Source organism: Leucoraja erinacea, chromosome 11 (assembly GCF_028641065.1).
Source record: "Leucoraja erinacea ecotype New England chromosome 11, Leri_hhj_1, whole genome shotgun sequence".
In the NCBI taxonomy this organism is placed as follows: domain Eukaryota; kingdom Metazoa; phylum Chordata; class Chondrichthyes; order Rajiformes; family Rajidae; genus Leucoraja; species Leucoraja erinaceus.
This window is the reverse complement of record NC_073387.1, coordinates 21,646,689-21,674,188: the sequence shown is the minus strand read 5'-3', so window position 1 is coordinate 21,674,188 and position 27,500 is coordinate 21,646,689. Positions and strand designations below refer to the sequence as shown.

General features: G+C 41.5%; 1 protein-coding gene across 1 annotated transcript in view; it reads left to right on the top strand.

Annotated features, from left to right (window-relative positions):
• Positions 1-1,085: 1,085 nt before the first annotated feature.
• LOC129701362 (uncharacterized) overlaps positions 1,086-27,500 on the top strand; it is a 227,863-nt gene continuing 201,448 nt past the window's right edge. Inside the window, exons 1-4 of the mRNA XM_055642496.1 lie at positions 1,086-3,560; positions 4,055-4,259; positions 10,526-13,194; positions 20,980-23,370. Coding sequence (XP_055498471.1) covers positions 1,107-3,560; positions 4,055-4,259; positions 10,526-13,194; positions 20,980-23,370 — 7,719 coding nt within the window. The 5' untranslated portion in view covers positions 1,086-1,106. The remainder of the gene's footprint in view (positions 3,561-4,054; positions 4,260-10,525; positions 13,195-20,979; positions 23,371-27,500) is intronic.

The following is a 27,500-nucleotide window of genomic DNA, read 5'->3' as shown; positions in this document are numbered from 1 at the left end:
CTTACTGCTTGTGCATTTAATCAATTTGTTGATTTGCTGCCATTTTCTACTTAGCTGTCTGAATAATTGCGAAGTACCCCATCCATGTCTAATTAGAGCTTTTAGTTTTACTATAGTTTAAGTTTTACTATATTCAGTTAAATACCAAATAATATGGCATGTTGAAAAATCTAGAAATGAGCGAGATTCTGGATTATCGAATTCCTTCTGCATTACCAATGGCAACAAATAAAACATTAGATAACAACTTTACAAAAATGATCTCTTTCAGAATGGAGAGCATTTTCATAAATGCGAACCTACCCATAACCCTTTATTTATCTTAAGCGTTGCATATCTCAAAAAAAGTTTGTTTACACATTGACTGCCAGCTGCATGAACATGTTTCGACAAACCCAATAAGAAACAAAGCGTCGAAAATTTCAGTAAAATTGAATGGGTCTCAAAGATAAAGAAAATATAAGTTCAACCTCATCAATTGGGAAGAATTACGTTGATATGAATATGGGCGATTGTGATAATTGTTTAAAAAATGCTATATATTTCCCAGTAATTATATGGAAATATTTTCTTGGTTTCTTTGGAAATCTCACGACATTTTCAACTTGTTTCTTGTAAAAATCGCCTAGAGGATTTAACTTCCACATTCCAATGGACAAATAACTGTATTCACTCGCCCACACATATCTATACGGCAGAATTCGTTGTTTTATTAAACTTAAGATTCTTCCTTAGTGTTTCAATAATTTCGGTTAATTGCCTTTCAAACTATTTGGCCGATCTCGCAAAAAAACAAACGTTGTGTTTTAATATGTTAACTGGAATTTAGCTTATCCACATTCTCAGTGCAATTATAGGCTGAGACTCTTTGTGTCGCTGTCTACCAATAAGGAGGTGAAAACCACCTAGTGATCCACCGCCCATCCCCCAATATACGAGAAAGGAAGCTGAATAATGGCGGCGTGTGTACGAGCGCAGCGGACCATCTATTCAACCGATCACACTTCAATTTATTCAACACATTGAAGGAATTGGTTCGGATGTGGTCCGGGATGCTTTCAAGAAGAAACATTGCTAAGGTATTTGTGATCTACCCCACAGAAATAATGGCACAAAGGAGCATTTTCCGCGTGCATGGAAAGTCGGTGATATCATCCATCTTTCTGCTTTGTGTGTGGAATCTGGTTTCCGGGCAGATTCGCTACTCCATTCCAGAAGAACTGGAACAAGGTGCCTTCGTCGGAGCAGTCGGAAAAGATTTGGGTTTGAGCATAGAGGAGCTATCAAACCGTAAATTCAGAATTAAGTCTGCCGCATCAAAACAATACCTTGATGTAAATAATATGAATGGAATTTTATTTGTAAATGCAAGAATCGACAGGGAACAGCTGTGTGGTCAGAGTGATAACTGTGTATTGCTCGTGGAAGCGGTGGTTGAAAACCCTGTGGAGCAGTACCGTGTGGAAGTTGAGATATTGGATATAAACGACAATTCTCCAATTTTTCCGAAAAGCGAAATTCGTTTGGAAATTTCAGAAAGCAGGATGCCAGGATCGCGTTTTCTGCTAGAGGGCGCGTACGATATGGACGGGAGAAATAATTCTGTTCGTAACTACCAGATCGCTGCTAATGATCATTTTACGTTGGATGTGCAGAATTTTGGGAAATTGAAGTTACCAGAACTGGTGCTGCAGAATATTCTCGACCGAGAAAAACAACCAGTGTACAGTTTATTACTGACCGCTCTTGATGGCGGTACTCCAGGGAGGTCAGGTACGGCTCATGTAACTATTGTTGTTTTGGACATTAATGATAATACACCGGTTTTCGAGCAATCGGCGTATACTGTTAGCCTGAAGGAGAACGTATCACGAAATTCCTTGGTGATTAAACTTAACGCGACTGACCTGGACGAGGGCACAAATGGCGAAATCGTTTATTCTTTCAGCAGTTACAATGAACAAAGGATAACTGAAATGTTTACGATTAACCACAAATCCGGGGAGATACGTACCAAAGGAATTATGGATTTTGAAGAAACCAATATTTATCAGATTTATGTACAAGCTAAGGACAAAAGTGTGCAATCGTTATCCACACTCTGCAATGTGCGGGTGGATATCACAGATGTGAATGACAACGCTCCTGATATAACTTTGAATTCTGTTTCCGGTACAGTCAGTGAAAATGATCCAAGTGGAACGTTGATCGCATTGATCAGTGTGACAGACAGGGATTCCAATCAAAATGGACTCATCGACTGTTCTATCTCACCCAATCTACTCTTTAATCTTAAATCTTCCTTCACAAATTCCTACAGACTAGTTACAAATGCAGCACTCGATCGAGAAAGCGCCCCTCATCATAAGATTACAGTAACTTGCAAAGACCGTGGTATCCCACTTTTATCTACCAGCCGGACGATTGTGTTAAATATCTCAGATATTAATGATAACGCGCCGCGCTTTACGCAGCCTTCCTACACGGCCTATGTGGCGGAAAATAATGAACCCGGCAGCTACATTGGATCAGTAACAGCTTTGGATCTTGATAGCGACCGAAATTCACAGCTTTCTTACTCTATTTTGGAGAACCAGATACAGTCAGTGCCTGTGTCTTTCTACCTCTTTATCAACTCAAATAATGGCAGCATCTACTCGAAAACTCCTTTCGATTATGAACGACTTAAAGGTTTTCAGTTTCACGTTCGGGCTCAAGATGCCGGATTAACATCACTTTCCAGTGACGTTGTTGTGAAAGTGATTGTCTTGGATCAGAACGATAATCCACCCATGATAACAGCAAATGCAATAAAAAGCAACAGCAGTCTGCCTGTGCCTCGTTCTGCAGACCCGGGATATATGGTAACAAAGGTCCTTGCTTCCGACGCAGATTCCGGTAAGAATGCACAACTGTCTTATCAACTCATGCAATCCAGTGACCCGGGTCTCTTTATAGTTTCATATAACTCAGGAGAGGTAAGAACTGCTCGGCGCATTAAAGATAGCGACGCCACCACACAAAGGCTGATTATCCAGGTGAAAGATAACGGTTATCCCGCTCTCTCCGCTACCACCACCTTTACTTTGACAATAGTTGAGGAACACACGGAGGGTTTGCTGGACTTCAATGAAGCGCGTAACGACCTAGAAGACACGCAGAACCTATCATTATATATAATAATTACACTAGGAGCAACCTCGTTTGTTCTTTTGGTGGTTATAATTGTACTTGTTGTAGTCATTTGCCCAATGGGCAGCCATTCTGCATCTGGGAATGCCTGCACTTTAGCAGATAGCTGCTGCAGAAGAGAGTTGGAATATAGCCATTCGAATGTGAACTTGCAAATCGTGCCGGATTCTCACTTCCTTCCCAGTCTACTTGAGGTTCATGGAAATGGATCCCTTTCAGAAACATACCGTTATAAAATTCGATCGGCGCCCGAACCACGGGATATATATTTCACCCCATTCAGTCCACAGATTCACGGGACCATTGAAAAGTACGCTAAATATGCGCCAACGGACAGTACAAAGACAAGGAGCAGTTCGTCGAACGTGGTGAGTGTTGTAGAGCACGTATAACTGGTCACTGGTATAATAAAAAGCTCAATGAAATTGGATGTACCAACTTTAATTCATGCAGGTCCAATTCCCCGTGTATTTGTTTCGTGTGTTAATAATTTGCCATTTTAATCGGATTTTTTGATTAAAATTACTCCACAATTTATGTTAAAGTTTCATGACATTCATGAGCAGAATGAGGATGAATCGTTGGGAGATGATGCCACTGGATTTTTATTTCCATCTTGTTTATGCATTTGTTAGAAGCCGATATTTGCAAAATTGATGCTGGAGCGGTAGCTGGTGCATAATACAATAATTGATGAGAATCATGGGACTGAGGAAAGCCCCAAAATTTGCATTTTGTCATATCAGAAATAACGGGGAAACATGTAATGTGTCCACCAATTGCCTATACATTTTTAAACCATAGCACAATGTATTTGCGCAATGGTTGTCTTATTTCTTGTATTGTATTGTATTGCGCCAAGGAAAATGAACCCTTTATGGTTGAAGCAATTAAAGTGACTTTAGGCGTTGCCTTTCGCGTGGTCCAGCAAACAGAGAAAGGTAGTACATGTAGGATACCGATGGAAGCTATTTGCCTGAAGGAGGCAGTGTTCACAAAATATGACACCCAAGCCTATTCTTCCTTCCAGCACGAGGTCCGCAGCCTTGCGAGCAGTGGCGCCTCAAGTACATATCCCACTAGGTTTTAAAGGTGATGAGAGTTTCCTTCTTGTCCATTCTTTTCGACGCAGATTTTCAGATCCCTTATAGGGTTTGGACAGAAAGCGTAATTTCATCTTATCTTCACAGCATGTTCACGATAATTTTGGAAAACTATCTCAGTATGCCCGTTTTATGATATGTCGTGTAATTGTCAGTGTTGTAATCGAGCTGGTAGAGCTTGGATGTAATTGCAACTGAGCAACATGAAAGTTTGCCAAGTACCCGATAAGCCAGAGTTCGTGCATAGCGTATAGCTTTGGTTAACAGATTGCAGAGAACATATGTCTTTTCTAGGACTGGAACATTTGGAGAAACTGGAAACGATTACATTGTAACGGAAGCGAAGATGAATTGAGTGACGAATATTATGAGGGTCGTAGTGATATGAAAAAAAGTCCATATACTCCATCAGACGGACCAAACAGCGGGACAGAGATCTAAAGCGGTTATTGGGAAATGGAGTGGAGATAAGGGGAAATGTTGATTTTTATTCAAACATCATAAGGGATCTTGATAGACTTTTCAGTATATTCTTATTGTGATTTTGGATTATGCGGGTTGACTAGTACTGTGCACAATCAATAATTGTGTTTGAAGTATTATGGAACATTACACTTCTTGAAACTTGTACCATTCATTTTTAAACATATTTAAGGCAAATGTTATGACAGAAAATCAGCCTACTCAACCTCTGCCTATAGCTCAGACCCTCTATTCATGGGAACATCCTCGTAAATCTTTTCTGCACCCTTTCCAGCTTGACAACATCTTTCTCATAACACGGTGTCCAGAACTGACGATAATACTCTGAATGCGGCCTCGCCAACGTCGTATACAATTGCAAAATTACCTCCCAACTTCTATACTCAATACTCTGGCTGATGAAGGCCGATCTGCGAAAACCCGTTTTGACGACGCGATCTACTTGCGACTTCACCTTCAAGGAATCATGCATCTGCATTCCTAGATCCCTCTGCTCTGCAACACTACCCAGAGTCCTACCATTCACCGTGTAGGTCCTGCCTATGTTCCCAACATGGAACACAACACAATTCTCTGCACATTTCTTCTTGGTTAAGAAAGTGGTAATTTAAGTTAATATGTTAGATGTTAATTAAATTCGGTTTCCTTCATATTATCATGCTTTTGAAATAATGGTGGGATTGCATTAACACACACATGTGGAGTTATTCCATTGTTGATCTGGCATGATTGATTCGAAGGACTATAAACCAGAAGCGTTATTCACCATCGACGTTGATTTGTCCTTATCACCATAATTACCCAAAACGTACTTGCATCTCTTCAGCTGTTCCCGCGAGAATTGACATGAATAGCAAATGGGGCGTTGAGCTGACTACCATGTTCTGACACAATCTACCTTGATTCCGGCTGATGGTCTCAGCAATGATTCCAGTGGACAACCATAATGTCCGTTGCTGTCCTATGCATGCTCACACGATCTTGTCCACATCTCCTCCCATATTTCTTCCGACAAGAACACCATTCCGTGTTCCAAGTATCTCTTACTCCATCTTATCTGCTCTGATAATAATTTTGCCATTGTCTCCTGTTTGTCGCAACATCCTCTACAGTCAATGGATTATTCTCCATTACCTCTGTCTCATTGCGCATGACGTTACAACCAGACACGTCTACACAGGCTCACCAAGAAATTACTCAGTCGGTAATTGCTTACGTCACAATACATCTCCCTTAGCACGCATCACTCTTTGAATGGCACATTCATTTGCGATCGTTGGAGATGTAACGTCTTCCAGTCTAACTCTTTATTAGTACGGGTGTCATGGGGTTATGGGGAGAAGGCAAGAGAATGGGGTTAAGGAGGAGAGATAGATCAGCCATGATTGAATGGCGGAGTATAATTGATGGACCGAATGGCCTAATTATGCTCCTATCACCTATGACCGCATGCATTCTACACATGCCAATATCAACAGGTACAAATGGTCATTTCAGCTAATAGGGCAACTTACACTCACTCCTTCCAATATAGCAATCTTCATGCTGCGTGCGCAATAGGATCCATTCCACAATGGAGAAACACATTAAATTCAGAATCGGCTTTGTAGATATTGTAGATTATTCTGCTATGCTGCCATTTGCTTGCCACTTTAATTTTAATATCAGCCACATTCTGACCACTCTTTCGTTGGTCCCTTACACCCTGGAAAAGAAAATCTAAAGTAATTTGAAGAATACTTTATCATCTTTTCACTAGGCATTTTATGATTCGCAAGATTGAACAGTGAGTTACACAAGTGTATGTAACCATTCACTGACAATCTTATCAAACCTGCACTATTCTGATGAAAGATCTTCAACATCATCAATATTAAATAGAGTGGTGAATCTCTGGAACTCTCTGCCACAGAGGGTAGACGAGGCCAGTTCATTGGCTATATTTAAGAGGGAGTTAGATGTGGCCCTTGTGGCTAAGGGGATCAGGGGGTATGGAGAGAAGGCAGGTACGGGATACTGAGTTGGATGATCAGCCATGATCATATTGAATGGCGGTGCAGGCTCGAAGGGCCGAATGGCCTACTCCTGCACCTAATTTCTATGTTTCTATGTTCTATGTTTCTATGTTAAATATTAATTAAGTTTATCCTATTTGCATATACATCTATCTATCTATCTATCTATCTATCTATCTGTCTATCTATCTATCTATCTATCTATCTATCTGTCTATCTGTCTATCTATCTATCTATCTATCTATCTATCTATCTATCTATCTATCTTATTGCAGATTCAAGCTCTCTGAGCAAGCACAATCTTTGAACTCTGGTGCGCAAATAAACTTTACATTCACCTACTCTGTTTTGCATTGTCTATTTAAATGTTGTTGGATGTTGTTGCTGACCTGTGATGCGAGGGCAGTTTATGTTCTTTATGATTAATTATATGTGTTTTTCACAAATTACTTTCTTTCTGTTAGCTTAGGTAAATGAAAATCGTATCTTATAATTTTGTGATAATCTTTAAATTGTATTAATTGAAAAAGTTGTCATTGATGGCAGTAGCGGCTATCGTGCTGAAGGATTCGAATTTATATATTGTAGGTGGGGTCAACAATGTGGTCGACAATGTATGTGGCAGGTGCATCAGTATTCTAATTGAGAATAGTCAACGACCATGACAATAATATTAAATATGTGCTCAGTGGCCGATGGTTAGACGTATGCAGTCTGAAATATTTATTAGCCGCCTATTAGGCAGTGTCACTGTTAATTCTGTGTGTAAAAAAAGTCTATTGCCGCTGAGTGTGACCAATCTTAATCAAGTTAGATATTCTATTGTGTAGTGAATGGGGTCGTGCAGTGCGCAAGTGTAAGCCAATAGCGTCAAATCTGAAGGAAAGCGTAACGGGGAGAGAGTTAAACTTAACTGCATATGGCATTGTGGATGAAGGAACTGCAGATACGTGCTTAAACTGAATATAGACGCAAAATGCTGCAGTAACTCAACGGGCCAAGCAGCATCTCTGGAGAGAAGGAATGGGTGCCTTTTCTGGTCGAGACTGAAGTTTGGGCTGGACTGAAGTCTGAAGAAGCGTCTCGACCTTAAACGTAACCAATTGCTTCTGTTCAGAAATGCTGCCTGTCCCGCAGAGTTACTCCAGCATTTTATGTTTAACTACATAGGGCATTAACTGGGAATGTCGAGCAACAAATACCTGGAATAAAGCGAATGTGGTCGAACAGGTCCAACATTCCATACTTAATGTCAATGGAAAGCTTCCCTCTGGTTCTATTCGACCATGCATTTTGCTGATATGTCTTTCAGTCATTCTTGACCAAATTCAATCACGGAGTCAAGGGCAATTCTGAAACTATAAACCTCGCAACAACTTTTGGACCATTGTAGTAACTCAGTCTAAAATTGAGTGACGTTAACTTAATGTAAAGTCAGAATCGGCCTGAAATTTATTATGAAGTTAGTGCTGAATTAGGCTGTTAACCATGATTGAACACTAACCGCTGGAGTGGCATTGAGCAAAATATTTCAGCACGCCATTGTTTAAAATACAACGCACCGCGACAATATTTCAGTTCTCAATGAATACGATTTTCTGGTCATGTTCGACTAGATTCAATAGATTTAGTTCTGCAACACGATCCTTCAGCCCTGTACTCAGAAAATTGACTGTCAATATGTTTTTTCTTCATCAATTGCATACAATGGCACGTTGATATCACAGAGCGTAAATTCCTCTTAAGATAGAAATGAAAAGGGTAAAATGCCCTCGAAAGTTGGAGATGCTCGTCGAATATTATACTGCTTGCTCGAGTGTGAAGCAACAAATGTTAAACTGGAGGTGTGACTTGTTCAAAAGCACAGACATTCAGCGTTATACCTGGAATATTTTGGAGGCAGCAATGTTTCTTCCTTTCAGCCAATTCAACAAATTACTGCGACCACGGAGGATGCTTTCAGTCATGATGGATATCCACGTGATGAAACAATCAAGGAGACTGAATGGGCGGCAAAAGCATTAGTCTGTGCTTCGACACGAATGTTGATCTCTCCCATTATTGAAAGGCCGATGATCATAACCATCATTCGTGCACTATTGTTTTAGCTACAGATAGACACAGAGTGCTGGAGTAATTTAGCAGGCCAGGCAGTATATCTGGAGAGAAGGAATGGGTGACGTTTCGGATCGAGACTCTTCTTCAAACTGATTCACTGTTTCCGGATTCAAATCTTTACAGCCAATTTTAATTCAGAGCTGAGTAACTTTACATAAAAAATTGATGTAAAATCTCAGCGCTGAAAAAATAATCGATCTGGAAATATGAGAGTTTTAATGCTCAAAAAGAATGAATGACCTGATGATTTTTACAATGATTTCCATTCTTTTCATATTGATTACAGATTTGCTTTATCACCAGCACTTCGTCTTGTGCCATTATTTTCTGCCAATGGCTCTTGGTCGTGGTTCTGCTATACCGATTCAAGTGCCTCTGCTTGCCTGTATCCTTCACTTAAACCCAACACTACCCTCGCCATCATCTTACTACTTGTGCATTTAATCAATTTGTTGATTGCTCCCATTTTCTACTTAGCTGTCTGAATAATTGCGAAGTACCCCATCCATGTCGAATTAGAGCTCAAGTTGTATTGCAATATCATATCTCTTTCTCGGAAAATAAAACGTCAAATACTTCCACGTGTTATTTGAGATTTTCAGAAATCACCACTGTGCCTTGGTGATTTCTGTCCAATCTAATGTATTATCCTATTACTATTCTCAACTCGTTAAATTATAATACACAACTGTTTGATTCGTCCTGGTTTTCGACTCAAAATGTGGGATTACATTAAACATTTACTTGAAGGACAGTTGCAGCATGTACAATAATGCAACCTACTTCAAAGTTGTACAATTTGCTCGTATTTTAGTTAAACGTTTAGTTTTACTATATTCAGTTAAATACCCAATTATATGGCATGTTGAAAAATCTAGAAGTGAGCGAGATTCTGGATTATCGAATTCCTCCTGCATTACCAATGGCAACAGATTAAAAAATATATAACATCTTTACAAAAATGATCTCTTTCAGAATGGAGAGCATATTCATAAATACGAACCTACCCATGACCCTTTATTTATCTCGTGCGTTCCACACCTCAAAAACGTTTGCTTACACATTGACTGCCAGCTGCATGAACATGTTTCGACAAACCCAATAAGAAACAAAGCGTCGAAAAAATCAGTAAAATTTAATGGGTCTCCAAGGTACAGAAAATATAAGTTCAGCTTCATCAAATGTGAAGAACAACGTTGATATGAATATGGGCGATTGTGATCATTGTTTAATAAATGCTATATATTTCACAATAATTATATGGAAAAATTTTCTTGGTTTGTTTGGATATTTCACGACATTTTCAACATGTTTCTTGTAAAAATCGAATTGAGGATTTAACTTCTACGTTCCAATGGACAATTAACTTTAATCATATACCCACACATATCTATACGGCAGAATTCGTTTTTTTTTTTACTTCTCCCTTAGATAAATGCTGGTGTAATTCGAATACCAGTATTTCAATGCTTCCGGTTAATTGCCTTTCAAACTATTTGTCCGATCTCGCAAAAAAAAATGTTGTTATTTTAACATTTTAACTGGAATTTAGCTTATCCACATTCTCAGTGCAATTATAGGCTGAGACTCTTTGTGTCGCTGTCTACCAATAAGGAGGTGAAAACCACCTAGTGATCCACCGCCCATCCCCCAATATACGAGAGAGGAAGCTGAATAATGGCGGCGTGTGTACGAACGCAGCGGACCATCTCTTCATCCGATCACACTTCAACTTATTCAACACATTGAAGGAATTGGTTCGGATGTGGGCCGGGATGCTTTCAAGAAGAAACATTGTTAAGGTATTTGTGATCCACCCCACAGAAGTAATGGCACAAATGAACATTTTCCGCGTGCATGGAAAGTCGGCGATATCATCCATCTTTCTGCTTTGTGTGTGGAATCTGGTTTCCGGGCAGATTCGCTACTCCATTCCAGAAGAACTGGAACAAGGTGCCTTCGTCGGAGCAATCGGAAAAGATTTGGGTTTGAGCATAGAGGAGCTATCAAGCCGTAAGTTCAGAATTATATCAGCTGCATCAAAACAATATTTGGATGTAAATAATAAGAATGGAATTTTATTTGTAAGTGCAAGAATCGACAGGGAACAACTGTGTGGTCAGAGTGATAACTGTGTATTGCTCGTGGAATCGGTGGTTGAAAGTCCTGTGGAGCAGTACCGTGTGGAAGTTGAGATATTGGATATAAACGATAATTCTCCGAATTTTCCGAAAAGTGAAATTCGGTTGGAAATTTCAGAAACCACGGTGCCAGGAGCGCGTTATCTGTTAGAAGGCGCTCACGATATGGACGGGAGAAATAATTCTGTTCGTAACTACCAGCTCGCTGCTAATGATCATTTTACGTTGGACGTGCAGAATTTTGGGAAATTGAAGTTACCAGAACTGGTGCTGCAGAATATTCTCGACCGAGAAAAACAACCAGTGTACAGTTTATTACTGACCGCTCTTGATGGCGGTACTCCAGGGAGGTCAGGTACGGCTCATGTAACTATTGTTGTTTTGGACGTTAATGATAACACACCGGTTTTCGAGAAATCGGCGTATACTGTTAGCCTAAAGGAGAACGTATCACGAAATTCCTTGGTGATTAAACTTAACGCGACTGACCTGGACGAGGGCACAAATGGCGAAATCGTTTATTCTTTCAGCAGTTACAATGAACAAAGGATAACTGAAATGTTTACGATTAACCACAAATCCGGGGAGATACGTACCAAAGGAATTATGGATTTTGAAGAAACCAATATTTATCAGATTTATGTACAAGCTAAGGACAAAAGTGTGCAATCGTTATCCACACTCTGCAATGTGCGGGTGGATATCACAGATGTGAATGACAACGCTCCTGATATAACTCTGAATTCTGTTTCCGGTACAGTCAGTGAAAATGATCCAAGTGGAACGTTGATCGCATTGATCAGTGTGACAGACAGGGATTCCAATCAAAATGGACTCATCGACTGTTCTATCTCACCCAATATACACTTTAATCTTAAATCTTCCTTCGCAAATTCCTACAGACTAGTTACAAATGCAGCACTCGATCGAGAAAGCGCCCCTCATCATAAGATTACAGTAACTTGCAAAGACCGTGGTATCCCACCTTTATCTACCAGCCGGACGATTGTAGTAAATATCTCAGATATTAATGATAACGCGCCGCGCTTTACGCAGCCTTCGTACACGGCCTATGTGGCGGAAAATAATGAACCAGGCAGCTACATTGGATCAGTAACAGCCTTGGATCTTGATATTGACCGAAATTCACAGCTTTCTTACTCTATTTTGGAGAACCAGATACAGTCAGTGCCTGTGTCTTTCTACCTCTTTATCAACTCAAATAATGGCAGCATCTACTCGAAAACTCCTTTCGATTATGAACGACTTAAAGGTTTTCAGTTTCGTGTTCGGGCTCAAGATGCCGGATTAACATCACTTTCCAGTGACGTTGCTGTGAAAGTGATTGTCTTGGATCAGAACGATAATCCACCCATGATAACAGCAAATGCAATAAAAAGCAACAGCAGTCTGCCTGTGCCTCGTTCTGCAGACCCGGGATATATGGTAACAAAGGTCCTTGCTTCCGACGCAGATTCCGGTAAGAATGCACAACTGTCTTATCAACTCATGCAATCCAGTGACCCGGGTCTCTTTATAGTTTCATATAACTCAGGAGAGGTAAGAACTGCTCGGCGCATTAAAGATAGCGACGCCACCACACAAAGGCTGATTATCCAGGTGAAAGATACCGGTTATCCCGCTCTCTCCGCTACCACCACCTTTACTTTGACAATAGTGAAGGAACATACGGAGGGTTTGCTGGACTTCAATGAAGCGCGTGACGACCTAGAAGACACGCAGAACTTATCATTATATATAATAATTACACTAGGAGCAACCTCGTTTGTTCTTTTGGTGGTTATAATTGTACTTGTTGTAGTTATTTGCCCAATGGGCAGCCATTCTGCATCTGGGAATGCCTGCACTTTAGCAGACAGTTGCTGCAGAAGAGAGTTGGAATATAGGCATTCGAATGTGAACTTGCAAATCGTGCCGGATTCTCACTTCCTTCCCAGTCTACTTGAGGTTCATGGAAATGGATCCCTTTCAGAAACATACCGTTATAAAATTCGATCGGCGCCCGAACCACGGGATATATATTTCACTCCATTCAGTCCACAGATGCACGGGACCATTGAAAAGTACGCTAAATATGCGCCAACGGACAGTACAAAGCCAAGGAGCTGTTCGACGAACATGGTGAGTGTTGTAGAGCACATATAACTTGTCACTGGTATAATAAAAAGCTCCATGAAATTAGATGCTTCATGCAGGTCCAATTCCTCGTGTATCTGTTTCATGTGTTAATAATTTTCCATTTTTATCGATTTTTTTGATTAAAATTACCCACAATTTAAATTAAAGTTTCATGACATTCATGAGCATAATAAGACAAATCGTTGGGAGATGATCCCACCGGATTTTTGTTTCCATCTTGTTTATGTATATGTTATAAGCCGATATTTGTAAAATTGATGCTGGAGCGGTAGCTGCTGCATAATGCAATAATTGATGAGAATAATAAGACTGAGGAAAGCCCAAAACATTTACATTTTGTCATACCTCGCATCAGAAATAATGGGAAAACGTATTATGTGTCCACCAATTGCCTATACATTTTTAAACCATAGGACAATGTATTTCCGCAATGGTTGTCTTATTGCTTGTATTGTATTGTATTGCGCCAAGGAAAATGAACCATTTTATGGTTGAAGCATTGAAAGTGACTTTAGGCGTTGCCTTTCGCGTGGTCCAGCAAACAGAGAAAGGTATTACATTTAGGATACCGATGGAAGCTATTTGCCTGAAGGAGGCAGTGTTCACAAAATAGTACACCCCAGCCTATTCTTCCTTCCAGAACGAGGTCCGCAGCCTTGCGAGCAGCGGCGCCTCAAGTACACGTCCAACTAGGTTTTAAAGATGATGAGAGTTTCCTTGTCCATTCTTTTAGACGCAGATTTTCGGATCCCTTATAGCGTTTGGACGGAAATCGTAATTTCTCCTTACCTTCAATGCATTTTCACGATATTTTGGAAAACTATCTCAGTATGCTCGTTTTATGAAATGTCTTGTAAATGTCAGAGTTGTAATCGAGCTGGTAGAGCTTGGATTGAATTGCAACTGAGTTACATCAAAGTTTGCCAAATACCCGATAAGTCAGAGTTCGTGCATAGCGTTAGCAGATTGCAGAGAACAAATGACTTTTCTAGGACTGGAACATTTGGAGAAACTGGAAACGATTACATTGTAACGGAAGCGAAGATGAATTGAGTGATGAATATTATGAGGGTCGTAGTGATATGAAAAAAAAGTCTATATCCTCCATCAGACGGACCAAAGCGGGACGAGATCTAAAGCGGTTATTGGGAAGGAGTGGAGATAAGGAGAACTGTCGCTTTTAATTCAAACATTACTAGGGATCTTGATAGAATTGCCAGTATATTGTTATTGTGATTTTGGATTAGAGGATTAACTAGTACTGTGCACAATCAAAAATGGTATTTGGAGTAATATGGAACATTACACTTCTTGAAACTTTTATCATTAACTTTTCAACATATTTAAGGCAAATGTTATGATAGAAAATCATTAAACATTGCACTAATTAAGTTGGAAATCACACGGAATGCTCGTATGCACATGCGCAGACAGTCAGGTCTCAACAGGTCGTAGTCCAACAGGTGGAGGGAGATATTACTGAAGGGAGATATTACTGAAATTTACTTTGAACCAAGGTTCTGTGGTACTTTTACCATAACTGCTGCAGAACTAGGAAGGATGTGAAATTGCTGTGCTGGTGAGAGGATAATCCTATATTAGTGGCTCCATAATGAGTAAAACATCTTTTTCAGTTTAATGTAGAATTGTGCGGCTATCATTACTCATGAAGCTAGCTTACAATCTTTAGCATAATGGTGAAAATTAGGCAGCAAAACTGATTTCATTATGATACCAACCTTCTCCACTCCTGGAGCCCAGTACTTGACTCAATAAGTTCATGGTGATACAATCTTGATCTCAAAAGCACATTCCTCCTGAAACCTTTGACCACCTTACCTTTCAAATGTATGTCACTCGTCGTTTTGAACATTACCAGTGACTGCGCCTGCTGCGCTCTCTGCTAGAATATTCAACAGAACAGATAGAACATCTTTCAGTGGCTTTCTTAAATCGATGGCCATTTACTCTGGAACAATATCCAACCGCGTGTTTTAGATAATACAAATACGAGTAACATCCTCTGAGTAGCCAATTGTGAATCCTGTTCACAGTCTTATCTGCCTGTCTGTAAGATAATATTTCATGTATTTCATCTGGTAAAGAGTACAGAGCCATCTTGCTCGACTTTTATTCGTATGTCAAGCACTTATTCCAAGAATCAACGTGGAACCTCTCTCTCTGCATCATTCTGAATCTCTCTGTGCTGCAGCAAATGTAATCGTAGCCTTCCTTAAATGTGGCACGTGATGCGTACTATCCTCTGGTGCTGGTCACCGCGGTGTTAGACCATTGCATTATATTTCCTTGCTTTACGCCACTTGTAATTAAGGCGATCAATATTCCATTAGCTATCCTAATTACTTGCTACTAAACTTTGTTTGCCACCGCTGATCATGGCCGTCCGGGGGGGGGGGGGGGGGGGGGGCGATGGATGCAGAGTAAAAAGAAATTGGGACGCGATATTTTTTTATTCCACACCAGGACAGAGGGAGTATTGCCTTTGGGTTCCTTGGCCCCCTTGCAGCTGTACAGCCACTGGATGACCCTGGCAGAGGGCGGGTGCTTGGTCCTCCCCCCCCCCCCCCCCCCCCCCCCCCCCCCCCCCCCCCCCCCGGAGCGGCTGGTTGCCGCTAACGCTGCTGCTGTTCGCGTCTGGCCAGCTCACGCTGCGAAACTTGAGGACAAGGCCAGGTTCGAGTCTGGCCAGGTTCTCGATCTGGCACCTTCTCGAGAGCTCCAGTTCGCAGTACTCGAAGAAACTCCAATCCCGAGTAGGTTCAGGAGAAGCGGCAGCTGAGGTCGGAGTGCGAGCGCCGCAATCCGCCTTCACCAATCCGCCGCTTGAGCGGCTCCTTGGGGCGACGTGCTGCTGCTTCTCAAGCCGCTGCTGGCATGGTTACTTGTGCACCTTGTGATGCTGCTGGCATGCCGACTGGAGGGGGGGGGGGGGGGGGGGAGGAGGGAGGAGGGGGAGAGTGGGGGGGGGGGGGGGGGGGGGGAGGGGGTGGGGGGGCAGGGAGGAGGGGGGGGGGGGGGGGGGGGGGGGGGGGGGGGGGGGAGGAGGAGTGGGGGGGGAGCAGCGGGGAGCGAGCGTCAACCAAAGGAGGAGGGAGGGGTGAGGTGGGTGACGACACTTGCAGCGCGAGTAAGACGGCGCAGACTTCAAAGATTGTCTGATTTTTTAAGGTTTTCATTAATAATTCGAGAAATAATGCATGACATTTTCAGATAAGGTGCTTGTGGACAACAGGTGAAAATCTTTAACGGAATATATACATATTTTACCGTTTACGTTAGCGCCGCGTTTTTTTTTAGAAGATGTGATTATACACAACGAACACACACGAAGAAACACACACGAAGAAACTCACACACACATATCCAAGATCAGACTTTTAATAGTTACTAGACCAAGTGGAACCCGTTGGGTCGCGTCTCCACAACGCGGGGGGTGGGGGGGAGGGGATGCCTGCTATCACACATACTAACCCCCCCCCCCCCCCCCCCCCACACACACACACACACACTAAACACACCCACACACACAGACACAATAACCACCCCTTGATATTATATTAATATTATTAATCTGCCCCTTTTACCCCATCCCTGCTCTATCCATTCACACATGGCTCCCAACTCGCAGACGCGAGAGGGTGTGGAGAGGGGGGGGGGGGGGGGGGTGAGGGAGGGGGAGAAGGCAGAGCGAGAGGTGGGCGGTAGAGAGAGGGGTGGAGAGATTGGGGGAGGAGAGGGGGGGGGGAATGGCGGAGTGGGGGGACAGGGTGAGGAGATGGGGGAGAGAGAAGTGGAGAGGGAAGGAGGGGACGGGGAGAGGAGGGAGGGGGGGGGGGGGAGAGGAGTCGGGTGCGGAAAAGAGGCCGGGGGGTGGGTGAGATGGAAGAGAGGGGGTGGTGGTGGTGGAGGAGAGGCCAGGGGGGAGAGAGAGAGGGGGGGGGGAAGAGAGCGGGGGGGGGGGGGAGAATGTCTGGGAGAGGAGGGGCTGCGTCTTTTGAATAACGGGGGAAGGAGGGAGAGGTGGGGGGGGGGGGGGTGGGGGGGTCACTTGCTGTGCGTGGAAGGCACGCAGGCATGCAGATGGCTGTCACACAGATCCATTGTGCTGTCATCAGCGAAAGAGTTGTGGTTTTTTCAAAGATATTTCAGATTTTTGACCTTTCATTAATAACCCGAGAAATAAAGCACAACCTTTTCAGATAAGGTGATTTCGAACTCCACGGAAACAATCTCTACCGGAATATGTAAACATTTTACAATTAGCGCGTCATTAAGATAAGATGTGAATATCCACACACACATCCACATACAAGATCAATCAAAATCAATAATTATAAATTTACATTTCAAAAATGGTTTCACAATTCAGTAGTACTGATTTTCAGTATTCAATAGACAATAGACAATAGATGCTGGAGTAGGTCATTTGGCCCTTAGAGCCAGCACCATCACTCAATGTGATCATGGCTGATCATCCCCAATCAGTACGCCGTCAAAATACGGCAATGCTCGGTGAAATTTGGCAGCTTGCAATTACTTACAATCCCATTGTGTTTCAGAAATCAAAATGTGTTTAGTGATCTTGTTTATGTCATCATGGAGCTAGAATTTGTTATAATAGTATGACAGTAAAATAGGTTAGTTTGAACGCGATCATAGTAATGTAAATGCACCATTTAGTTTGACTTCAATTTTCATGATGGAAATTGAAGTCGAACTGAATGTTGTATTCGCATCACTATTCCATGTTGAAATTGATGTGATGTGAAGTTGTTAGGTCAGGAGGACCTTAACAGTGCAATGCACACACTAACACAGTCTACCAGTAACAGGTAATCAAATCAAAACACAAAATATTTTCTAATATAAGGTTTTCTTTACTGCAAAAAACTCACAGTACTTTATTTGCAGTTTCTGCATGCTCCTTTATAACATTTTACATAGCATTTTACAACAGTACAACTTGATTATTAAAACAAGGACAACTTCAATTCTTGATTTTTAAAAATGTATACAACAATGATCCCAATCATCCCATTCCAGCCACTTATTACTCTTGACTCAACCAAAGTTATTTCTGAAATATTGGTCATAAATTTGGTGCAAATTGCTCCAAAATAAGGCTCAGAATGCACCAGAGCATCTCAAACCTCAGAGCTTCCAGGGACCTTAAGTGGACCCTGGACCCCAGCTGCGAGGGATTCGCGCTTCGTGCTCGTGATATGCTCTGCACGCACATTCATTCACATATTATTTTTGTAACCCCCTTTTTGAAAAGCTTCGTATGGGCCTGCACTCATAATCTATTTGACATCTCTGTTTGCAGTACTCTAAATTAGTTGACCTACATATATTAGTACATTTAGTCTACCCAGCAAACCATGCCCATTCATAAACACCATGAAAGTAGATTGCACATAGCTTATGCTCCAATGCAAATTTCTGACATGCACCATTGGTTTCAGAGTGTGATCCATCTGATCCAACATTCTATTCTCTGCTGCTTTTACACTCCTTCTCTGCCCATGAGAATAAATCGATAACAACTCCATGCACTATGAATTCATAGCAGCACGCAGCAGTGAAACCAGTCGTTCGCTCCACCATGTCCGATCTGATGATCAACTACGTAACAATACCAATCCCACTTACGAATACTAGTACGTAGCCTTCTATGCCTTGGTGATTCAAGTGCTTGACCAAATACTTTTAAAATATTATATGTGAGTACCTTCCTCCAGCCCATTCTCAGGCAGTCTTCCAAATTGGATCTGCCTTCTGGGTAAAAAGGTAAATTTATGAAGTTCCACTTTGAACTTATAACCTTTAATTTTATACCTAAGCTCTTTGGCTTTCGCCATCTCTAATATGGAGAAAATCTGATTAACCACCCCTATCAAGGTATCTTAATCAAACCTCGAATGGGTCACCCCACTGCCTCTTCACTTCCATGGAAAACAAGACTCAGTCTACCTAAAATAAGCATCTTGGTTAGCATGGAACGAGTTGGATCTGTTTCCTTGCTGTAGAGCTCTCTGGCTCTATGGGTTTGCATAATCTTCATAACTGCTACGTTCATTGGACAAGAAAGGTGCATTAGGTTATCATTTCCCAATACCATATCGTAAATATTACGTATGTTTCAGTTAAAGAAGTTGAGGCAGTCGTACAGTTTGCTAAATTCACCAGTACCTTAGGCGAACCATCCCGTTACCCGGTGAGTAATTATGTAAATTTGTTTATGTGTTCCAATGTCCCATATTGTAAGGTTTCCAATGACATTAAAAGTGACCTCATTTATATTACTAGTTAACCAATACTACCTGTTCTATGTTGAAAATTAAATGAAGATTGGATGTTATGTTAGTTCTGACACTCTTCCTTTACAGTACGCTCAGCGCATAACATGAACTCACTCGTTAAACATATTTTCTGTTCTTCAACCTATATATAGCCGTATGCTTGAGACGAAGAGTTGGCCCCTCGTGATTCAGTGTGTATTTGTTGGTAACCAAAAACTGATCAATGCCTCTTTAATCTATTGTTTCCCTGTGAAAACATCAGTTATAGTTTATAACTGTTCTTCGATGGGTTTCTGTGTTCCTTTTAAAAGAATGATTACGATAATTACACTCATTATTTATTTGGATCCATGCCATAACTGTATACTAGACACGAGGCAGGATCTACAGCTTGATATGGCCGGGCTGTATAATGAAAAGCATGCCTTTGGCAAAGTAAAATGATAAATCTGACGAAATGCTTGAGGGCGATAATAATTGTTTTGTACATGAGGTCTGCCATCTTCCTCCACATACCCATACCCTATCCTCCCATTGCGATAGAGTTGTCTGTCCATAAGTGGATGCATTCCGAACACTGGATGGACAAATGTCATGTAAATATTGGTGAGCTAATACTAGGTTGGTTGCAACATTGAAAGACACTATGTAAATGAAAGTTAATATAGTTGTTAATGTTTATATTAGATGACTATATTTATATCACAATCAAGTTGTAGTTTGAGGATTGATAGATTTATTTATTGCTATATGGATATATAAGCATATTATCGAAAGTAATACCCTGCTCATTGTTGTGAATATATTATTATTTGCTCGAACGTGGAAAGGTCAAGAAAATGTCGTACCTGTTTTAACATAGACATAACAGACATCATGAAACAGCCTTTAATGAGAACACACAACTAAGTTATCTAATGTAAAAAAATGATGGGGCATATATAAAGTGCTGAAACAATATAATTTGCATTCGTTTAAATTTCAAATAGGACTGACTGATCACCGGACTTTGTTTCGATCAGGTACACTTTTAAATTACTTTCTAAATAGCTATGAAGCTGAAACTCTCGTGATTTAGAGCCTAGCTATATCATAAACCCACTGTAATTATAGACAAGGACTCTTTGTGTCGCTGTCTACCAATATGGGAGAGAAATATATCTGGAGATTCACCACCCATCCTCTAACAACGAGGTATGAAGCCTGGCTATTTTTGTGACCGAGATTTATCTCCTGAGTAGGTATCTACGGTTTTCGTCCTCTTACCTAAATTACACGACTTGTCCAAGAAGTAATAATTAATATTGGAACACACAGAAAATCGTGTGTTGAAATTAACATCCCTGTAGACGAAATGGCACATACAGTCGGAATGTTCTGGTTGAGAGAGAAAGCGGTACCGTCCATTTTGATGCTTTGTGCCTGGAACATGGTTTCCGGGCAGATTCGTTACTCCATTCCAGAAGAATTGAAGCACGGTACATTGGTCGGCGAAATCGCTAAGGATTTGGGACTATTTCTGGAGGAACTATCAAGTCGGAAATTAAGGATCGTTTCTCAGGTACCGTCGCAAGTTTTGGATATAAATCTTCAGAATGGAGTTTTATTTGTGAATAAGAGAATAGACCGAGAGCTCATCTGCGGCAAGAGTCTTTCTTGTATACTGCCCTTGGAACTGGAAATAGAAAATCCCGTGGAACATTATCGAGTGGAGGTCGAAATTCTGGACGTAAACGACAATTCTCCCAATTTCTTGAACACAGAAATCCGTTTGGAAATTGCAGAGTCTGTGTCACCTGGAACTCACTACATTTTAAAGGCTGCACAGGACGCTGATATTGGAAATAATGCGGTTCGGACGTACCAGCTAACTCAAAATAATCACTTTGCTTTAGATATACAGACTCTTGGCAATTGGAAATTACCAGAATTAGTGGTGAAACAGTCGCTCGACCGTGAAAGGTACTCCATGCACTCTTTACTGCTTACTGCTGTTGATGGTGGGATACCCGAGAGGTCAGGTACTTCTCAGATATTTATCGTTGTTACTGACACGAATGATAATGCGCCCATTTTTCAAATGCCATTGGACTCTGTTAGCTTAATGGAAGACGTTGCACCAGGTACCTTGGTAATTAAAGTTAATGCTACTGATTTGGATGAAGGATCCAACAGTGACATAAGCTATTCTTTGGGCAGCTATAATGAAGACAGTGCACTGGAAATGTTTAGCATTAATCCGAAATCGGGAGAGATTAGAGTAAAGAGAAAATTAGATTTTGAAGAAACCAGTGTCTATGAAATTCACGTCGAAGCTAAGGACATGGGGGCACAGTCATTGTCCGCGTACTGTATTGTTCGGGTGAATGTCGAAGATGTTAATGATAATGCGCCTGAAGTGGTTATGAAATCAGCTTCGAGTACAGTCAGTGAGGACACGCCTGTTGGAACACCGATTGCTTTAGTCAGCGCTACAGACCGAGATTCCAATAGGAATGGCATTACTGATTGCCAGGTCTCACCAACCGCACCTTTCGAATTGAAGCGCTCGCTTGAAAATTCATATAAACTAATCGTAAGTGATACGCTTGATCGGGAAATAATTTATGAGTACGCGCTGACTGTGACATGCAAAGATCAAGGAACACCTCCACTATCTACAAATAGAACGATGATTGTATATGTTTCAGATATAAATGATAATGCTCCCAAATTCTCACAGCCTACACACACCATCTATGTGACTGAGAATAATTCGCCCGGCAGTTCAATTGGATCTGTGACAGCCTTCGATCCAGATGCAGAAGGAAATTCCCAAATTTCTTACAGAATTGTGGAGGGCAGCGTTCAGGGTGACCCAGTGACTTCCTATGTTTCAATCAGCTCTGACAATGGCGTGATCTATTCGCAGCGGTCGTTCGATTACGAGTTGCTAAAGAGTTTTAAGATCCAAGTGCAAGCTCGGGATGCTGGATTTCTAGTGTTTACTGGCAACGTTACTGTAAATGTGATTATCCTTGACCAGAATGACAATCCTCCTGTGATATCAGCTAGCAGCAAGCATCACAACAATGCAACTGTGCCTCGATCTGCCCATCCAGGTTTTCTGGTTACCAGGGTGTTGGCTACAGATGCCGATTCTGGACAAAATGCACGCCTTTCCTATCAGCTCTTACATGCCACTGACCCAAGTATTTTCACAATATCGCATAGGTCAGGAGAAGTAAAGAGCGTTCGCCGATTTAAGGACGGAGACGCCGTCACACAAAAGCTAGTCGTTTTGGTGAAGGATAACGGACACCCTGCGCTCTCTGCCACTGGCACAATTGCCATCGCTTTAATTGAACAAACCGAGCTATTTCAGTCAGAGTTTGGTGATCGCCATGGAGATTTGCAAGAGTCTTCTGACTTGGCATTTTACATAATAATTTCTCTGGGAGCAGTAACATTCTTACTCCTCGTTATTATAATAGTCCTAATTATTGTTATTTGCCCAGCACACAAACAGCCACATCGTACTGCGAGTTGCTATCTTGCAAAATGTTGCGGTATCAATGAATTAGATTCCAATGTTGGAAGGCATAACGCGCATGTCAATCTACAGCTAGTGCCGGACTCCAAATTATTTGCCAATGTCCTTGAAATCCGGGGAAATGGATCCCTTTCAGATACGTATCGTCATAAAGTTAGATCTGCGCCAGAGGCAGAAAAAATGGAATTAATGTATTTTTCTACAGTCAGTCCAATAATTTCTAGATCTCTCACGAAGAGCATTGGAAACTGTGCGTCAGAAGTAAATACGTGCCGAAAGAATAACTGGCTATCCGCAGGCGAAGTGAGTATTTCATTATTTAGTTAAAGTACAGTATAATATTTTTCTATATCGAAATCCACAGCCGGTCATCGCATCGCCAGCATAACCGAAATGTTTTGGATTGTGCGCCTCTCTGATGCCGATGTGCTACTCATGAAAGTTATCTTCGTTAACCAAATAGTACTTTTTTTTGTGAAATTCAATATATTTGTACTTTCATTTTAAGTTATTTGTCATACAAAACACTCGGGTTCACTGTGCTTGTAGGGCGCACACTTGTAGCAAGTTTATGTTAGCTCAAACATAACAACAGTCTGAAATGAAACATGTCAAACAAGTGGTTAGGCAAGCCACTTGCTTCTTTCGTAAGACCAGGCTTTGGTTTGCTCGTATCTACCAATAATTGTGCTGAGTCAGTACTATTTCCTGGGACGCAAATGTTAGAAATCCAGGGAGCTGTGAATGCGCATTTAGTTGGTATTCAGTCTAGCCAGTAAATTAAGTTCATTTCAGAATTATTTAAAATGATCCTCCCAACTTGCCATAACTTTTAGTGTATCAGACTACTTCGAATCCATTCGTTTGGAACACTTCGAAGGCAAGTATACAGTGTACCGTAGAGGAGATCCACTTACCAAACCAGACACCCAACCTTTCCGCCCAAACGCCACCTGCAGCAGTTCATGTGTGCCCTTGGTTGACAATATCAGCCACCACAGAAACTATATACCAGAGTAAAAGCAACGTGACTTTAACTCAGTGGTGATGAAATATGAACAAATTGGTGCCATAGCGGCATAGAGTCATACAGCACGGACATACCCCCTTCGGCCACCATCCCTATACCGACCAAGATTCCCCAATTATGCCAGTCCTATCTGTCCACGTTTGGCCCATATCTAAACATTTCCTATCATTGTAGCTGTCCAAATGTCTTTTAAATGACAATAAGTTAACTACATCAACTACCCCATCTGGCAGCTTGGTCCATATTCCCTCTACCATTTGTATGAAAAAAGTTGTTCCTTGGGTTCCTATCTTTCTCCTCTCTCCTCAAACCTATGCCCTCTGGTTCTTTATTCCCAACTCGAGGTAAAATATATTGTGCATTCACTCCACCTACCCCATCATGATTTTATCCATCTCCATAGTATCACCCCTCAGCCTGACCAAAACGGAGGAGGATACTCCAAATGAAGCCTCATCAGCGTCATGTACAATCATAACGCAACATGGCATATTCTATACTCTATAAGCTGACTCATGAAGGCCAATGAACCAAAAAAACATATTGCCATCCTATCCACATGTGACACCATTTTCAGGGAACTATGTACCTGCACTCGTAGATCCCTCTATTCTACAAACTCTCCAGAGTCCTGCCATTCCCTCTGAATGACCCACCCAGGATTGACTTGTCAAAATGCACCACCTCATACTTATCTGCATTAAACTCCATTAACCATTCCTCAGTGAACTTGCCCAGCTGACCAAGATCCTGGTGCAATGTATGATAACCATCTTCCCCATCTACCATACCAACCATTTTAGTATCATCAGCAATATATGAAGTAACTTGTACATTGTTATCCGTGTTGTGAAAAAATATTTAAGTATAATATTACCCGTTTCAACCTTAAGTATTTTATATTGTTAAGCCCATTGTCATTATAATCCATGACATTCTGTTTAGCCATAGGTTAGAACCCATGGAAATTACCATTAGGTCCTGAAACCAGCATTCATTAATTTCTAGATTTAAGTAACCAAGACGTGTCCAAATATTATTCATTTCATTTTTATCATCGACATATCTCAGAATTTGGTCAACAATCCAGCAGCTGGACCTCAGCTGACAAAAGAAAATGCAATCATTTAACTTTGAAATGTAATAGTTGATAGCGGTTGTATTTTGTAAGGTGTTGTGAATGCTATTTATTCACATTAAAATAGATCTGTTACACTTCAGCTTCGCACTAATTCATAACATTATTAACAACTCGTTGAGTGGTTTCTAAAGATAGCTGGAAATAACTCATGCAGACACTTAGAAGGCCAAAAAGATGCCATGAAATGTAATTGACAAATCAAATTCAAGTAAAATCCCAGGCTCTTTATACATGCACTAAAAACAAGATGGTAACTAGGCTCAAGGATAAGCAGGGCATTTGTGCTTGAAGGCACAGGAGGTAGGTGAGGTGCTCATCGAGTACTTTACATCTGCATTCACCAGGGAGAAGAACATGAAGGACAGTGAGAATACTATTAATATGAAAGGGCAGTTAGAGACCAAGATGGGGGAGTTATTGGGGTGTTGAAGAGCTCTAAATTTGATAAATCCCCATAGGCAGATGGGATTCTTCTCCAGTTATTGAGAGATGCTGGAGAGGAGATAACAAGGGCCTTGGCAAAAATCCTTGTATCTTCACAAGCCACAGGTGAGATCCCGGAGGACTGGAGAATAGCCAATATTGTTCCTTTGCTCAAGAAGGGAAGTAGAGATAATATAGGAAATAGCAATACACGTTTAAATTAGACTGCATTCAATTCAAGCCACAATCACAGCTTAGACCATTTTATTTGAGTGACGCTTCCAGGCAGTTCTAAATAAATGGGAAATGTTACGATGTTACAATCCATTCGAATATTTTGGATATTAATTCTTAGCATCCATTAAAGTCCTATCATCTTACAATATGGACAGAGGTCCTTTGGTCCACTTGCCTGTGCAGACCAGGAATACACATCTATGCTAGTCCTTCATGCTCAGGTTTGGCGGAAATTTTCTAAAAATTTCCAATCCACTTACGTGACTAAATGTCTTTTAAATTATGTCATAGTAACAGCCTCAACTACCTCCTCTGTCAGCTCGTTCCATATACCCACCAACCTCGGTGTGAACTATATACAACTCTATAAGATCAACGGCCCACCTCCTGTGCCCAAAAGAATAAAGTCCTATTCTATCCAAACTCTCCCGATAGCTCAGGCCCTCATGTCCTGGCAACATACTCATAAATCTCTCCTGTACTCTTTCCGTCATAATTCCTATGGCAAACATGCTGCACATTTAAATCAACTTGCCCTCACCAGAATCGCAATGAAACTTATCACAGCATTCTGTGAAGTCTTCCCAATGCTTGGGCCAATATATCTCTCAATGTAGAAAAATATATATACATTGTTTTGCATGTTCCTTAACAAAATGCTATTAAGGGCCTTTGCTCTCTATGTGTTGTTTGTGGCCTTTTCTACATTACAACAGCAACTGTCATCCTTTTTTTGTAAATACTGTCAAATTCCTTCCTTCCTTCCCTCCCTCCTTCCTTCCTTCCTTCCTTCCTTCCTTCCTTCCTTCCTTCCTTCCTTCCTTCCTTCCTTCCTTCCTTCCTTCCTTCCTTCCTTCCTTCCTTCCTTTCCCCTTTCTCTAGATATGGGAATTTCCTTCCCTTTCCCTCCCACCCTCACTCCTTTCCTCCCCTCCTTCCTTCCTTCCTTCCTTCCTTCCTGCTTCCTTCCTTTCCTCTTCCTTCCTTCCTTCCTTCCTTCCTTCCTTCCTACCTTTCCCCTTTCTCTACATATGGGAATTTCCTTCCCTTTCCCCCCCACCCCCTCCCCTCTCCCCCCCTCCCCCCCTTCCTTCCTTCCTTCCTTCCTTCCTTCCTTCTTCCTCCTCCGTTCCTCCTTTTCATTATTTCTTTCTTTCTGTCCTTTCTTTATTTCTACATTATAACAGCAACTGTCATCATTTTTTTTGTAAATGCTGGTCAAATTCCTTCCTTCCTTCTTCCTCCTTCCTTCCTTCCTTCCTTCCTTCCTTCCTTCCTTCCCTCCTTCCTTCCTTCCTTCCTCCCTTCTTGCTTTCCTACTTCCTTCCTTCCTCCCTTCCTTCCTTCTTTCCCTCCTTCCTCCCTTCCTTCTTCCTTCCTTCCTTCCTTCCTTCCTTCCTTTCCTTCCTTCTTTACCTCCTTCGTTCCTTCCTTCTTTCCTTCCTTCCTTCCTTCCTCCCTTCCTTCCTTCCTCCCTTCCTCCTTTCCTTCCTTCCTTCCTTCCTTCCTTCCTTCCTCCCTTCCTTCCTTCCTTCCTTCCTTCCTTCCTTCCTTCCTTCCTTCCTTCCTTCCATCCTTCCTTCCTTCCTTCCTTCCTTCCTT